The sequence below is a fragment of the Lepisma saccharinum genome, chromosome 6 (genome assembly GCF_977018435.1).
Source record: "Lepisma saccharinum chromosome 6, izLepSacc3.1, whole genome shotgun sequence".
NCBI classification, from domain to species: domain Eukaryota; kingdom Metazoa; phylum Arthropoda; class Insecta; order Zygentoma; family Lepismatidae; genus Lepisma; species Lepisma saccharinum.
The window spans coordinates 20,586,236-20,604,256 of record NC_139234.1 but is presented as its reverse complement, the minus strand read 5'-3'; the positions used below and the strand labels follow the sequence as shown (position 1 = coordinate 20,604,256).

Below are 18,021 nucleotides of genomic sequence, written 5' to 3'. Positions count from 1 at the left end.
CGAAATTTACCTTGCACACTTCCTTACGAGTTTTTGTGTCCAATAACACTACCGTGTTGAATTTCACTTGGGTAGCTATGAACGGTCCTGTCCACAAATAAAACAACTTGGAAATGGTTCGGTTTACAGCTGAACTTCGACGATGACTTCTTAGCAGCACCAGGTTGCTCATTCAACTGCAAAGCATGGCACTTCTGCTTCAGTTTCCGCCTCTGCACAGCATATCGTCCTCGCAACCGCACTTGAACAACCTTACTCTGCCAGTCTCTCTCACCTTCTTCGGATTCGGGCTGGAAATTTAGTACAATTTTGGATAGAACTGCACGTACAAAACAATTAGTAATTGTTATCAACCAATGAGGCAATGTTGAAGAGCCTTTTGAACAATATTAGGTAGACACATTGGCAATACACGTGAAGAAAACGTAAGAATTTCTGCAACTCAACTACAAGTAGATAAAGTCCTTGACTCACTGGAACGTCACTGCACAGATGAATGTCACAAACTAAGTTCTTGGCAGTGCCAGGCCTCTCTGAAAACACCTTACTATGTGCAATAAATATCTCGAACAATTCGGCTCTTTGTTCCTTAGCCAATAATTCACTGGAGTCAATCTTCTCCCTTATATCCTCTAGCGGTGTAGCCCATTTATCGTAGCTAGCTTCAATCCTCCGGACGCTCACTTGCTTATCAACGGAATCATTATCATCTAGCGTTTGCTCAATTGGCTCTCCATCCACCATTAGATACAACTTTTTATGCTTGAGATTGATCTCTGCTTCATATTTCTGCAGGAACGAATAACCCAATAATAAGTCTGAAGGCAAATCCTTCACAACAAAAATTTCTAAAGGTATGGTGCTCTCAGCAATTTCCAGAACGATTCTGCGCTTTCCCACAACTCGAGTTCGACTTTTTCCAGCGAAATCAATAAGTCGCACCTCTGGAGTAGCTTGTAACATGGCCCCTGGCAAATTTTGCTTTATTTTCTTCCAAATGTCTAGACTCAGAACAGATATTTCAGCTGCAGTGTCCACTATACAAGTGATATCAACATTTGCTACACGTGCCTTGAACTCAGGCGCTCTTCCAAAGTTTTTAGACTGACTAGCCTGACACAATTTGTAAAGAAACTCACTCTCTTCATGATTGATAACAAACACCAGCTTCAGATCATTATTTACAGACTGGGAAATATTTTCTGCAGGCCCCAGTTCTATCCGAGACAGCCCGACATCAGAAGGGGACGTTTCTATGCCAGGCGTGGGGTAAAATCCCGCACCTGGTCGAGATTTGCTCCATTCTCCCAGCAAAAATTTCTGGTCAGCTCGACGCTCTGTTGCTGCTCGTTACTAGGGTACGACACTGCAGCATCTCTTTGTAAACCACTGCTCGCCGCTTGCAAGCGTGGAGAGCTACGACCTTCCCTCAAAGGTTCACTGTGCTCCGGTGAAGATAAACGGTTCTCATTTCGTGGTCTCTCACAAGGTACGTATCTGGGAGCAGCATACTCACGTCTCTGCCTATTTTGGCTTTGTTGACGATAACGATTGCCGTTTCTATATGGACCTGCAGGGCGATTTTCACGGTAATTATTCTGCCTCTGGACCATACGAACCCTCGGGTTTCTGTTTGCCGAGTTGCCTGGAATATCTCTGTTGTTCTGGTGAGTAGGATTCTCCTTCCTCCACGCAGTTCGCCAAGCATCCTGCTCTTCCGCTTGCTCGTATCTCTTAACAAAATCTGCAAGCAAATCAACAGTTACGGGAGCGTGGGCCATACACAATTGCTTCACTCTATAAGGCAATTGGCCGATTATGAGGTTTACCACCTCCTGCTCTGTGTAGTGGCTACTCAGGTTTCTGTAAGCAGAGTATACAGACCAAACATATTCTTCCAAACTATTGTCATTGTTTTTATTGTACCGTTTGGCCCTAACAGATGCCAACTCCCTTTCTTTTGCCTCTGAAGACGCAAAACGCCTCTTAAACGCCCTACGGAAATCTGAATATGTGTGGAAATCATTCTTATGAGAGTAGAACCAATGATAAGCCATACCCGTTAGCAAACGAGGAATAATCTCCAGCCTGTATCTATGCGGGATCTGAAGGATCTCAAGGTTGGTATCTAATTCTTTGAGATAAATCTCAGCCGAAGTGGCTATAATATTTCCGTCGAATTTCCGCATGGAATTCAGGTCAGCCATCCGGGGAGTCATCCCACCACGCGTAGCATTGGTTCGAGATTTTCTTTCTTTTCTCTTTTCCGATAAAGTCGACTCGCTGCCTGAAGAACTGGAAACGATCTCTCTGTGGCGTCTTTTCTTTACATGTGTACGGTTTCGTTGCCCCGAAGAGACCTCAGAACGACTAGGAGACAGAAACCTTCGAAAAGGCGCGCCCAGCTGGTCCACCCGCGGTAACTCTGGTTCACCGGAGAGTGGCAACTTGCTTAAAGTGGTTGAAATTTGAGCCACTTCGTCACAAAGATTACGCATGTCTGAAGAAAGCTTCCCTTGTTTGGATTCCATATCATTTTTCCACTCTTCAGCATTCTCTCTAGGACCCTCTGTGCCTTTAAGTTTTTCCGCCACAGTCTCTTCAACTCGCAAATTCAGGTTTTCTCTCAGCTGATATGCCATATTGGTCACCTGGTTGTCCAACTCTCTGGATATTTCTTCTCTGAAACCGCTCTGCGTTTCACTGATTTCCTTTCGGAACTCCTCCTTGGTCTGCTCAGCTTCTTCCCTCAACAGAACAACTGTTTCATCGAGTTTAGTTTCCAGCTGCTGAGAATTTGACTGACATGCTTGACGTAAGCTCATCATCTCAATTTCAAGGCTTTCCTTCAATTTCTTCTGTCCCTCAGACATTTGCAGAGTCAGTTGTTCGATCCTCCGTCCCATCTCTGAATTGGACGCAGCGAGTTGTGAACAACTATGGGCCAGTTTCTCCTCCATCCTTTCTTCTAGCCGGCACTCAAGAGTTCTACTACTTTCTTCCAATTTTAGTTGTAAACTGTGCTCCAAGATATTCATATTTTCCTGGAGTTTATCCATTTTAGCTTCCAGACTGCTAGCATTTTCTGTCATTTTTTTTCTGGATTCTAGTTTCCAGGTTGCTGGAATTTGCCTCCAGCATTCGCTGCAATGACGCGAGCAAATCAGCAGTAACAGGAACAACAGGAACTGCAAGTTTTTCTTTGCATGCGAGACATGTTAATTCACCAGGAGAATTACTTTCCTTTGGTGACTTTAGCTTTGCACAATTCAAATGAAAAGTATTGTGACACTCAGTGCAAACAAACGTATCATCAAGCCTTGATGTAGTCTCACAGCAAAACACATGAACTGTGCTTTCGTCAACATTTGAAGCTTTGCTTCCACTTCTTAATATTTTCTTTTCCATTGTTGCGCATCAAAAGTTCTGAGTCAACTGCAAATCTAAAACACGTTACCAAAGATTAACGTAACTAATGCACAATGTGTTCGTGGCCCCACGTTCTGTGCGCCAAATTATTGACACGGTCGTGCCAGATTCAACCATATGATATTATTAATAGTCATAAGAATATATTTATCTCAATACAAATTGAGAATAAGCAACATGAGACTGTATATCGGTATACACGTGATACCTCCCAGGGCACGGGAAAACATTAAGATTTGCAGTAAATTAACAAACTCAGGACTTACGTGTTAACATCTAGTTTCAGAATATATTTATCTTGATTATGCAATTAAGAACAACATTTTACATCATAACGAAATGCACTCAAAATCATAGTAACAGCAGCACAAAAATTATCACCTGAACTTTTCTTTTATCTCGTAACTTCTATTCCCCCGCAACAAGATTCATATCTATCAGGCGGGATGATATACTTCAGCAGTCTGTTCATACGTCCAGGAAGGACATGTCAAATTTCATAAACGTTTGCACAGTGTGTCCTAAAACTCAAACCTTACATCCTCCAAAATTTTAACTACCTAGCATCATCACTCCTTCCATGTGAGGCTCAAAACCTTTCACTCTCTCCTCCTAATACATGGGTTCCAAATATTTTTTGCTTGCTTAATAGCAGTTCGACTTTCACGACGCTGCCAATCTCAACTCACTAAACTCTGTAGTTGTTCGTCTCGCAAAAATGAATGGTGTTGCTACTCTGCCTGAAACAATAAACCATGCTCTCTGTACGTCTCTGCCAACCCTTTGCCAAATGGCGGCCGCGAACTTCCACGTCCAGTGAAATTACGAGCACGTACTCTGACAACAGCTGACTGTCGCAAACTGTCGAGAGAAACTACCTTAATAAACTTGTCAGAGAGCAGAGGACCAGCTGTTCGCAACCCGCTGCGGTCCGACGCTTATTTTAGTCTCTGCTAGCTGCGTGTCTGAAATATTTACCCCACAATATACACTTTCGTTTTCAGATTTGTATATTTTCCCTTGTTTCCTGTATTTTGTAATTCGCTGATTCCGCAAATACAGGGCGTTCCCCTTTGGATGTGTCCAATTTAATTTGCCTACGCTTATTTTTATGTCCTGACATAATTTAGTCCATCGTATGTACTTTTGCATTTCTGTCCTAACTTGTCTCGTATAAGCTTAAGACTCAAGAATGTGTGTGATGTGGCATTTGTAATGCAGTAAATGCATAAATACGGCAACAAACAGAATTAAATGTTCATGCTTTACCTACGATTCGAGCCTAGGATTTCTGACAGCAAGGAAATCACTTCGTTGCAAAGTCCGTTTCAACATTCGACTGTTCTGTTTCCATGGAAATGGTCAATGCATTGACTTTTGTAAAATATAAAATATCTTGATTGCTACTTGATTCATTGATTGATTTTGTTTATTTGATTCGCTTTTCTGCCACTTTTGGCTAAAACCGAAGATGAGGATGAGTGATGATATGATGAAACTGATGAAAGGACATTCACAAAGAACACCTATCGGGCAGGCCGGGATTCGAACCCGAAACCTCTGGTGTCGTAATTGCTACTTCCTTACACATACTTGATTGAGTAGTGGTATCACCATAGCCGTATAATCGAGGGGTCCCGAGTTCAATTCCCGGCGGACACACATTTCACAGTGATTCGCTCTAATCTGCATGTCCAGTCCGGATTTACATGTGACAATATTTTTGTTACTTCCATATTTTCATTCCTTGTTTGCTACATACGTTTATTATTATTGTTTTTTTTACTTGTTTTAGAAAATAGAATGGGAGTGGGAATGTGCAACAAATATGCACGCCTTACTGCATATTTAATAGCATATTTCACATATTTTTCTCATATTTTATAAGAAGTTGACGAGACCGAGCAGGACAGGCGGTTGTCTCATCTCTGTACCACACTAGTGTGATGGATAATCTTGTTCAAAGTTTTTTCGGGTGTGCATTCGTGGTTCTTATTTTGTATGCTAATTGTGTTCCTCTTCCTGTTGCAGGTAATCTGAGGAAATGGCTGTAAGTCGAGAACACGGAGGAGCTGGATCGCACCACCATCTCACCTTGATGGCCTGCGTCCGTGAATCCTCCCCGCTGGACCCCAACGAGGTTGAAATGAGCCGCCACGGTGAGTCTCTTGGCCTTCCTATTTCCCGAATCTCAATGGCAAACTTTCAATCAACGAATTTACATTAGTTTCATGTTGAAAGTTGGCTATTATTGGTCATGTTAGTTCACAGGTTATGTTTTTGCATGGAGTGTGTGCTCTTTTTCTCTCCAACTCTTTTCAATCTTTGGTTTTTCTTCTGGCTTTTCTTCCTTTGAGGGGGGGGGGGAGAGATAGAGAGAGAGTCAGTTGTCTTCTGTCTGGCCTGGTCACTGATGTTCTCATCTGAAATCTTGGCTGTTTTCTTTACATATTGAAGTTTCAGAAATATTTGTTGTTATATATTTGTTATATAATATTCATCCTCATGCACATATATAGGTATGATGCGTACAATGCAATATGCTCACATATTCAAAGTGAGCATGTGACATTGTACGTATATATGGAGTAGGATTTACTTATATGTTAATCGGGTCTGGCCTCATAATACAGCATTGTTACCTCTGGTCTGCGGTTTTTGGTTGTTTTTCAAAAAATCATAGAAAAAATATTTTTAATTTGTTTTTATTAAACCATATATTTCTTAAATCTACAAAACTTCCTCTTTTCAATTAACAAAAATTTGTTAAATTTTATTTTCATTTTCAGACATTTTTTAATATTTTTTTCAGCAATGTTTTGTGAAGAAGAAAAAAGTACAACATTGTAACAAATGTTAATATAGAGATATTTTAAGTTCGTAATCTGGAAATTTCAATAATTAACTACATAAACTATCAATACATCTTTTGAATCTTGCATAAGAATAATTCTTATGTGCACATAACAACAAATAATTACAAATTACAAGTAATTATGTTTTGTATGAAAAATTGGCTGCAGGACAGGACCAGACGATGTATCAGTTGGTTCTGCGTCATCTGTAAAAATTAAAGAAATAAATAAATAAAATACATTTTCATTTTACATACACTATACAAAATAATAAATGGAAAAACTAAAAGTACATCAGTGCATGTTGGAGAATCAAGGAAGAGGCAAGATGAATGGACCCAAAAAAATTACCTCTTCTCACTTCATTCATAAAATACTAGAGTTTGCAACACTGTTTATATTGTCGACAATAATTATTACGAATATAACCTACCTTCCAAATCTTCAAATTCATCTGCATCATCAAAATCGTCGCTAACTTCAAACTCTGAGGCGGAATCCTCTATGCAGTCTGGATCTAACGACGCCATTCTAAACAATGCACAGAACATCAACCCGACAACAAACAGTCACAGATGCGAGATAAAAATAGCACATGAGTCACCTAGCGGTCGGAATTTCAACAGAGGGGCTTGAATGAACACGCGCATGAGACGAAGTACGAACATAGCCCGTAGTTCAATAGGCAAAGCGATTGCATACTACAGGACAGGCTATGCCCGTCGTTCGTCCACATTGACGTTAAGTGCACTGCGGGCTATGCCCGTCGTGAGACCCCAATGTGTTAAACGTAGCTACTAGACCTGATTTACTTCTTTTCTATTTTTTTTATAGAGAGAAGGGTGGTCATCATTGCACTGCTTGATTTTTCTTGCTTAATTTGCTTGTTTGCCTTTTGTTTCTTTGTTTCTCCCTTTAAGTGATTGGCTGACGCTATGGCCACACCCATCTTGTTCTTTTGATATTTAAACTAAAATTTTACTTAAGTCGTGCCATTTTGTGAGTTCTTCTTAACGGATCCCGTTGTCCTATATTATGTATAGTAAGATTAGGATAATGTTGTTGTTTATTCCAGAATGTGATATTTTCTCTCATCATAAAATCATATAACGTTTCCTGATCTGACGTTTCAGTGATTTGAATGCTTGAAATACATCTGTCTGCGCCAGATATTATTCGCATTGCCTTATTTAGTACACTTCGTAAACTTCGCTGGTAAGAAGGAGCACTGTGTTGCCACACTACGCACGCATATGTAAGGATGGTCGTGATTAGCACACGAAATAGCGTTATCCTGTTTTTGTGTTGTTAGTGCGGTATTTTTTAACATTGGACAGAGTTGGCTGAGGCGCGTTTTCCCTTGTAAGCTAAATTTTGTATATGTTCTCTGAAGGTGAGCTCTTCATCTAATAGCAGTGCTAAGTACATTGCTGTTGATTGTTGGGGGATGTTGTTGCTGTTGATTGTTGGGGGATGTTATTGCTGTTGATTGTTGGGGGATGTTGTTGCTGTTGATTGTTGGGGGATGTTATTGCTGTTGATTGTTGGGGGATGTTGTGTCCTCCAAGTCGCAGGTGGCACTTATTTTTCTCTGTTTTGTGAGAAAAATATACGAGTAAAAGAGAACCCGAAAATAACAATTAACATTTCATTGGTTAAAAATTCTTTCGATTCCATGGAAACACGCATAAGATTTATTTATTGATTTATGTTCTGTAATTTTTATGGCGTAATACATCCATAATTATTTCCAGCAAGTTTATTAGTATTGATTCAGTTATCAGGTACGGTGTTAATCCTGTGATTAATAGATAAGGGATAATAGTGATAAGATTATCCTATTTCTGTTTCGAACGGTAGTACTGCCTTTATGAAGCTATTATTGGATTATTTTTATTTTTTTTAATTTCGTGGTAAGTAGTTATGATCAATCATTGGTATGAGTTTTGCGTCTGTGTGTCTCTCTTTGCTCTTGGTGTAAAGTTGGTCGAAATAACAAACTTTTCTTTCTTGTCAAGAATGGAAAATTTGTTACGTTTTTTTTTTGGTTATTTTGCGTCCTTTTTCCGCACATGTAAATTTTCGCCATTATGGGATGAGTGCTCTATTGGTGAAACCAATGAAATATCAATGCTTTATACAATATTCGAACCTAGGTCTCCCAAGTTATACAGGGTGACGCATATTGTATCTGCTAATGACAGTTGGAAACACTGTCCGAAAGCATGCTAAGGCAGTTGGACAGCTCGCAGTGCAGTACCTGCTGCGCTGTCGTAGCTGAATCGGTCAACGTTCCCTGACTGAGAGCTTTGAGTCTCCCTTATCGCACAACACTTGGAGAACCTTGCGTTCTGACGTCACCGGGAAATGCTTTTGTTGTTAGGCTAAATGCCTAAGTTGTTAGGTTAAGCTAGTTAGGTATAGTTCTCTTAGCATAAATAATAGATTTGCAGTGTATTCATGCTAAGAAAACCAAACCTAACAACGTAGGCATTCCTCGTCTGACGTCAGAAGCTCGGAAAACAAGGTTATCCTAGCGTTGTGCGATAAGGGAGACCCTGAGCTTTCCACCAGCCTAAGCATATAGGAGGTTCCCACTCATGCGTTCGGACAGTGTTACCAACTAACGATATAATATGCGTCAACTTGTTACATATTGTTCTGAGGACTATTCAGAAAAAATAAGCAGGATGGGGAGAACTAAGACAAAATTTGGAACATGGAATAATACGAGAAATACTAGTTAGTTAAAAGTTCAAGCTCTCGTACTTCCCATTTTCGATTACTGTGACTAGTGTTGCCCACGAGACGAGACGAGACGAGACGAGACTTTGGTCTGTCTCGTCCCGTCTCGTGCAAATGCTGTCTCGTCTCGTGTCTCGTCTCGAAAATATTCGTTTGTCCCGTCTCGAAGGGTTCTGTCCCGTCTTGTCTCGTCCCGTCTCGTTTTGTCCCGTCTCGTCTCGTAAAAGTGATCCGGGATATCATGCCAACAAAAGTCAAAAGTAGCAGAAACACAATATTTTTCCGGAAAGTGGGATAATGCTCCAAATATTTTACCTATTGCGTGGTGAGAATAAATAAGATTCGTTAATCATGAGGACATTAATATTAAAAATGCAGTTTCTTGGTTACTGATTGCTAGGTATCTTATGAAATCTACCTTGTGTTTTTTCTCGCTTCCATACAACTATCTATCCATTTGAAATGTTTTCCCCTGGATCTTCTTTCTATCTGAATGTCGAACTTCCGTGCACTATGAAAATTTACCTTTTTTCTTTAAATTCTAAATTATTATTATTATTACATGAAATGTTACAAAGACGGTACAAGAATAGTAATATAACAGCACGAATATTAGCTAATATCTAGCTTACGTGTAGTTAAGTACGCCAAAATTTGCATAAAAACAGCTGTCCTGGCAAGCTATTTTTTTGTCATATTAATCTTCGTCTTTTTTTATTTTATCCTCATTTTGCTTGTTATGTGGTCTGTGGTGGTGTTTTGTGAGCAGCTGTTGCTTTTGAAACTTGTATGAAAAACATCTAAAAGCGATGTAAGGGAGGATAATGTTATTGAAAGCGGTTCGTGTTGAAATGGTGTTTTGTTGTGAAATAGGCCCGAAACTTGTAGCTGCAATAACTATCAGATTTTTCAGCTGTATTTTTCTTTTCGTATTTTGACTTACACGAGGGTTGTTTGAAAATGACCTTTGCATGTGAGAATTGATAGTCACGAGCAAAAGTGGGCAGGAATTCTGACCTAAACAATACTGAAAAGTGACGTCATTTCCGTCTTGACTAGGCAGTAACAATATTGTAATCGAGATAAAATATTGACACTAATTTAAATGTACTTTATCAATCTTTGAAGAAATTGCGTTACGTTTGGTTATGTAATGCACGAAATGGTTTTGGAATTCGAGAGCACTATATGTATGTTCTATTTCAAATTGAATTTAAATATCACGTTAACTGTCAACAGTTCGTAAATATAACTTTAATAAAGCAAGACACAGTGCATTAAAAAATTAAATATGACGGGGAAGGTATAGTCCAGACTGTGTTCTCGAAATTTTTATATGTTAGTTCATGGAATGAAAGCATAAATGTCACTCTAAACAGCAGAAATATATGTGCTATTGAAAGTTTTGTTAATTTTCAACAATATTGGACGATTAATTTTCAATTTAAAATCAATAAACACTCTTTGGAAGATTCATTTGTTTTTATATTTCAGAACAGACTTCGAAATGTTTTGCACAGAAATGTAAGTGTAGCGGTTGAATACCAAAGAATTAGATATTTCATCAGAGTCGAAATTGTCTCTTTCGATATTTTTAAAGTTTAGCAATTCTTTTTTAATGCAAATTTATGCGTATTAATCCAAATGTATACACTTGGAGAATATTTTTAACAAATTGTTTATATCCTGAAGCAATTCAAGCCTAGGGAAGGGTAATTGAAGCCAAAAAAAGAAAAATGTATATTTTTACTTTTTATGCAGTAGTAAATTATTCCTTCTAACATAGAAAAAACATGTCTCCTTAAATATAGCTGTGATGTCTAACGAACAAAGGTTGGTTGCCATTCCCGATTCTAGTGCAATATATTATCAAATATAATAATATGATTATTAACATATTGTTACGTACCTTTGAATCGTTTCAGGAATTTACCCTTCGTTCCTCTTGTGGTTAGCAAATGACTATAGTAATCACAGGTTGTGGTAAACAAAACTTAACTGTTTTACCTTAATAAAATGTTTATTCTTCATAAACGCAATTTGTAAACTTGAAACCACTATACCACAGACTATACCATTCTTGACTATACTACTTGATAAATCTCAATTTTTTTATTTGTTGCCAGTTTGGCACATGCAGGTTAGTCTATTCGTCCATCTGATACTAGTTTCCTGTGAGATCATAACTATTTGCAAAAATAAAAATTAACAAACTCAATATTGTCCGGAGCATTACAATATACTACTTTATTAATTGACTTTAGAGCGTCTGATAATCCTTTGTGGCATGGCTCTAGCTTTGTTGAGCACACGCATGTTCAGACCTGTACATTGATGCTCTCCGCGAATGAGTTAACTCAACATTTATAATTGCTAGAGCAAACAAGGAGGAGATGCATTGCGCAATTCAAAAGGACATCGCAGCGTCGAGCCAAGCCTTGGGAGCGCGTAGGAAGTCGGTGTGGGTGAAGGTTGAAGTGCGTAGCGAAGCATCCCCCTGACTGGCGGTCATGTTTACAATACGCGGTGCTCGTTGGGTGACCTTGCACCTTCCCCGCCTTGTGCTCTCTCATGAAGCCCGAAGGGAGGAGGACACCTGCCCGAATGCTGTCAGTGGCCGTACCTCAGTCTCGCGTCTCGATTGTCCACCCCCCCGCTTCAAGATTTCTTCGGTGTTCACACTCGGAAGTAGTTTGTTTTCAATCATAATTTTCGCAGTGCCATCAGCGCCAGATGTAAGGAAAGTGCTTATGGATCAACATAGAAGGCAAGTAAGTGTTGATCTTTCTTACATTGCTTTCGGTTCAGACGTAGTCACACAAGTCAGGCACGTATCTAGACATAATGTATTTGGGGGGGGGGGGTCCGAACGAAGCGTCTCGGAAATAATAATAATATAAATGTTTAAATTAAAATAATTATAATTACATTAATATTAGGGCCTCCCCGATGGCGTAGTGGTAACGTCGTTACCTTCTAATCAAGTTGTCCCGTGTTCGATATCTGTTGGAGGCACAAGTGCTTCGGATCCTGCTTTAAACTGTAGGTCTTGATTGGCCTTACTGTGCATAAAGTGGACTTTGAAACACGAACTCAATTAAATTAATATTAATTAAAATACGTAAATTAGTAAATATTGTCTTGCATGAGACGGTATAAGAATATAGATATAACACACGTATTCATTATCTAGCTTACGTGTAGTTAAGATCAACATTTGTATAAAAACAAATGTCTTGGTAAGGATTAATATTTTATGCATAGTATCATAAGTAGTGGTGTGCATGAATCTTCTTCGACACTGTCCTTCAAAGCCGTATGATCCCAATTTTAACTTCAGTAAGTTCAGAGAAAAAAATAAAGAGCCACCGATTACACGAAAATGCTAAACAACTATGTTTTCATTATTTAATTTTAGTACTTGATATGTCTTTCGTGGGGACCGAACCCCTTGAACCCCTCCCCTTAAATACGTCCTTGTCAGAAGTGTCGCAAGAAGGGGTTTATTCAGAATTTTCCATCTTGGGGGAGTGTAAGGCTAAGTTAGAGCTCCCGCCTACCGAAATTGTTGACAGCGAGCGACCACGGGTTCGATTCACGGTGGGAGGAATCAAAATCTCGGTGCTGACCCAACAACGACAGGACATTTTGAGAGTCACCTGAATAGAACTATCGGGCTCCGGTCTCGAAAAACAGAAAATACTGGCGATTGGTCTCAAGAAAAAGATGCGCTGACTACGCCCGAGAGAGAGAGAAAGAAATTTGATTTGGTATTTTAAGTCCACTTTGTGCACAGTAAGGCTAATCGGGACTGGACCTACAGTTTAAAGTGAGATCCGAACCACTATGTGCCTCCACCGGGTATCGCACCCGGGACCCCTTGATTACAAGGCAACAACGCTACCACTGCGCCATCGCGAAGTCCCCTAGAGAGAAAGAAATAATAGCCGTGTGGCATGACCTGGCCATCGTAGAGCTGTTGCGAAATAGGCTCGCAGCGAGAGTGATCCTCTGAGGAGCTAGTATTGGGTTGTTCACATGTTTCTGATTTTCCCTTCATCCATCTCATCTTATTACCGTTCATCCTCGTCTTCGCGATTAGCCAAAAGGACATAAAAGAGACGTAAAATAATCCAAATCAATGAACCACACATCCCCCTGTTCCTATTTGAGAAGCATTGTAAAGACATGATTTGTGAGAACTAAAGATCACCACCAGCAGTTAATCAATCGAAACATGATTTTTTTCCTCTGAATATTAGGGTGAAGTACCACTTTTTCTTTGTTTCACACAAAATCTACTGCACTACACACAAGTATAAGTATTGATCTAAATACGACAGATATTAAACTAAGTATGAACAAGAAATCAAATAGAATGTCAGCCAAATAATATGAGAAAAATGTATTTTCCCAAAGCAATACGAAAATGGTGATTTTTAAATAGAGCTCCAAATTTCGTCCACTGCGTAGTTTGCATAGATATAGGTAGTAGTTATAAGTAATGAAACCAAATAATAGGCAATATATAATAATTATAAATGCATAACACCAACCATTAACTGCAAGAGAAAACTGAAAGAAAAACTTGGCTTAACTCTGTGAGCTGAAAACATGAAAATAATCTACGTAAGTGTTCTTTTAAGACCCCTGCCTAGCTGTTGAAGCAATTTTGGCAGGTGAAAAGTTGGTATTTTGCTGCGTCACAAACTCAATGCTCATGAAACCAAACATGGAATTTTTCCCAACCCACTTGCAACCGGTGGGCGAAATTTGGGTCTACTTGACGCCGTGCAATGAGAGACTTTCGAAGTCAGAGCACAACTCTTAAGCGAGAACAAAAAATTAAATATTACAGCACATTTCTCACTAACTAACCATACTTATCGATAACAATATGGAACCGACCATTTCCTGCAGTTTTTATAAAACGTCGGAACCTACCTCTCTCTCTCTCTCTCTCTCTCTCTCTCTCTCTATATATATATATATATATATATATTATAAAATTCCAGTGGGGCAAAAAAAACTGCAAAAGTCCAAGGAACACACACAATGCAATCTACACTCTTCAATATCTCACAGTTGACCGCTTTCCAGTTGTTGACAACTCATACCAGCTGTGAAACTCTGGGTGGAGAAATTAGGCTACTAGTCGAAATTAGGTTACTTTCCCCCATGCAACTACGCATCACAGCCTCACAATTGTCACTAACGGATTTAACTTGTAATGAGTATGAATATAATGTGTGATTTTTCTACAAATAATCAGGTGGCTATCCGCTTCTTATATCTGAAGGAGTATGTATCATAGTAAGGTGAATTTATTTAGATATTTTTTTCAATATGATACCAAACTCTGGGATCACGTCTCGATTTTACAGAGAACTGACTCGTCGACAAAGCCTAGAACGGTCTCTATTTTTACAAGACCGTCTCGGTGCCATCCATACAAAGAACTTTAATAATGAACGTATTCCCAAAAAGTAAGGATAAATACAAATATTCTTTTCGGAACATTTCGTGCAGCTTTATTGACTTGCAGTACAATTGACGTTTCACACATGTCAGTTATAAGCTGCAGATCTTGCACAATGCTTTTTCTGTGTGTGCTTATTGATGTGCCTTTATTGATCACGTAATTCCTACTTTGGTTCGTTAAGATTAGATTAGTCTTAACGTTATCAGATGAAGAAGAACCTGCGTAAGTTAAGAATTAATCCCCTAAGTTGGAGGTTTGTATTTTATATTTTGTGTAATCTCTATCCTATGACTAGATGGAATATATCAGAAACGTGATGTAAAATTGTTATTAGTACTTGTTCTAAGCCAAATACATCGAATTTCATTGCCTTCAACAAATCCCCACGTTATCGGCTTGTATACGTTTGCTGTTTATTTATCAAACACATCCGTCTGTAATATTTGTTAATCCGAAATTACTCTAAACCCAGATCAAAACTATCATTTAGGCCTAAATACTTGAATATAGTTATTTAGGTACAGAATAAAAACGCTTGAAATCTTAAATCAAGATTGTGCTCTGAAATGGGACAAATTGAAACCAGTCTGACCGACACCTTTACATGCAAAGGCCTACTACGTAGACTCTCTGTACAGTGACGTCATGAGTGACAGGCTATTATTCACAACGTAATATGAGCATTATAGTCACAAATGTGCTTTAGATGGAAAATTGACGTAGTTTGAACATAGTTTTTCTAGTGTGGATGCGCGGATAAAGTTCACGAGTGCACATTTGCGACTGTAATCATGAAAGTCCCAGGTTAATCTTTAAATAAAAATTTGCAAGAGACACATTATCACAAACTAACTCCAAATCTCTACAAGTGCAATGGCTAAAAAGAAAATCCGATTGTGATCTACATGCAAGGTTTACTAAATAAATGATTTGGAGATTTATCTTCATCGATATAATGTGAGAATAAGCCACGGAAATTAACAATGTCGCTGCATATCATCATGACTTCTAGAACTGAATCGTCGCAATATAATGTAATACACCTAATAGTCATACGACACGAATGTAAGAGATTAGGAGAACGGAGAAATAATTATTAAGACAGAAATAGATGCAAGGGAAAGCTGTGTAAAAGGAGTGAGAGAATAAAATGATATTGGAAATGATAGAAGGGGAGTTAGCAAAACGGACATGATATGATTGGGCTAGAAAGAAGAAAGGAACAATGAGATATTGAGTGAGAAAGAAGAAAGATACGCCAAGACAGTGAGAAATTAAGAAGAAAGATAGACTAAGAAGGCTAGAAAATAAAAAGAGAGAAATACCAAGAAATCGAGAAAGGAAGAAAAGAGACCAAGAAATCGAGAAGAGAAAGACCAAGAAGGCGAGAAAAAATAAGAAGGAAGGAAAACCATAAGATGAGAAAAACTAAGAGGAAAGACCATAAGATTAGAAAATGGAAGACCATTAGAAGAGAAAAAGGAAGACCATTAGAAGAGAAAAAGGAAGACCATTAGAAGAGAAAAAGGAAGACCATTAGAAGAGAAAAAGGAAGACCATTAGAAGAGAAAAAGGAAGACCATTAGAAGAGAAAAAGGAAGACCATTAGAAGAGAAAAAGGAAGAACATTAGAAGAGAAAAAGGAAGAACATTAGAAGAGAAAAAGGAAGAACATTAGAAGAGAAAAAGGAAGAACATTAGAAGAGAAAAAGGAAGAACATAAGATGAAAGAAAGGAAGACCATAAGAAGAGAAAAAGGAAGCATAAGATGAGAAAAAGGAAGACCATAAGAAGAGAAAAAGGAAGAAGAAAGGAAGACCATAAGATTAGAACAAGGAAAAAGAAAGGAAGACCGTAAGATGAGAAAAAGGAAAAAAGGAAGGCCATAATATGTTAAAAAGGAAGAAGAAAGGATGACCATAATATGAGAAAAAGGAAGATCATAATATGAGAAAAAGTAAGAAGAAAGGAAGACCATAACATGAGAAAAGGAAGATCATAATATGAGAAAAAGTAAGAAGAAAGGAAGACCATAAGATGAGAAAAGGAAGATCATAATATGTGAAAAAGGAAGAAGAAAGGAAGACCATAATATGAGAAAAAGGAAGATCATAATATGAGAAAAAGTAAGAAGAAAGGAAGACCATAAGATGAGAAAAGGAAGATCATAATATGTGAAAAAGGAAGAAGAAAGGAAGACCATAATATGAGAAAAAGGAAGATCATAATATGAGAAAAAGTAAGAAGAAAGGAAGACCATAAGATGAGAAAAGGAAGATCATAATATGTGAAAAAGGAAGAAGAAAGGAAGACCATAATATGAGAAAAAGGAAGATCATAATATGAGAAAAAGGAAGAAGAAAGGAAGACCATAATATGAGAAAAAGGAAGATCATAATATGAGAAAAAGTAAGAAGAAAGGAAGACCATAAGATGAGAAAAGGAAGAAGAAAGGAAGACCATAATATGAAAAAAGGAAGAAGAAAGGAAGACCATATGATGAGAAAAAGGAAGACGAAAGGAAGACCATATGATGAGAAAAAGGAAGAAGAAAGGGAGACTGTAATATGAGAAACAGGAAAAAGAAAGGAAGACTATAAGATGAGAAACAGGGAAAAGAAAGGAAGACTACAAGATGAGAGAAAGGAAAAAGGAAGAAGAAAGGAAAACCATATGATAAGAAAAAGGAAGAAGAAAGGAAGACCATAAGATAAGGAAGAAGAAAGGAAGACCTTAAGGTGAGAAACGGGATAAGATAGACTAAGAAGGCGAGGAAGAAAGGATATCATGAGAAATGAAAACAGAAAGAGGAACAAGAAGAAGGATTAACATTAAAAAAGGGAGAAAGGAATAGAAGAGGAATAGCATAATATATCAAATGATTAAAAGGTAAAAATGAAGTTCATGCAATATTTGATTTGAAATCAAAGCAGTACTACGGTTACTATTTTGGTGATTTTACGTTGATTTTTGTACCTCTTGGGTTAATGGCAACGATGAGCAAGAACGAGTAAATCAGGGTTCGAACCGCGTCACGTTGACCGCTCCGGCACGGAGGAAGTTTTCAAGGCAGTACAGTCTTTCCGTTGTCCAAGGAAGATCAGGTCACATGTCACAAAGGAGTATCCTGTTCTTTTTACAACAATTACTCGCTGCCTTTGCAACATAAGGCGCTTTCCCAACCTTGGGTGTAGAATGTAGTTTGTGAGCGGTAGCCATGGAGAGCGGTTGTAAATTTGCTGAACATCTTGTTGCTGTTGTTTTTTAAAGCTGCGTTCTCTTGTAAGGGGTTTCACCTCACCTTAACATCCCCTACCTGCATCCCCTTAACCTTCTGCCCCAAGACTAGTAGTTGCTTCTGCCCCACATTTCAACGTGCTTTGTTTGAGTTTGAGTTGGTGTTTTAAGTCCACTTTATGCACAGTAAGGCTTATCGGGACTGGACCTACAGTTTAAAGTGGGATCCGAACCACTTGTGCCTCCACCGGGTATCGAACCCGGGACCCCTTG

General features: G+C 38.5%; 1 protein-coding gene across 2 annotated transcripts in view; it reads left to right on the top strand.

The window, feature by feature from the left end:
* LOC145988615 (uncharacterized) overlaps window positions 1-18,021 on the top strand; it is a 627,408-nt gene that overhangs the window by 370,848 nt on the left and 238,539 nt on the right. For both annotated transcript variants that reach the window (XM_083123628.1, XM_083123627.1), the window contains exon 5: window positions 5,461-5,588. In XM_083123628.1, the coding sequence (XP_082979754.1) occupies window positions 5,474-5,588 (115 nt within the window). In that variant the 5' untranslated portion in view covers window positions 5,461-5,473. The remainder of the gene's footprint in view (window positions 1-5,460; window positions 5,589-18,021) is intronic.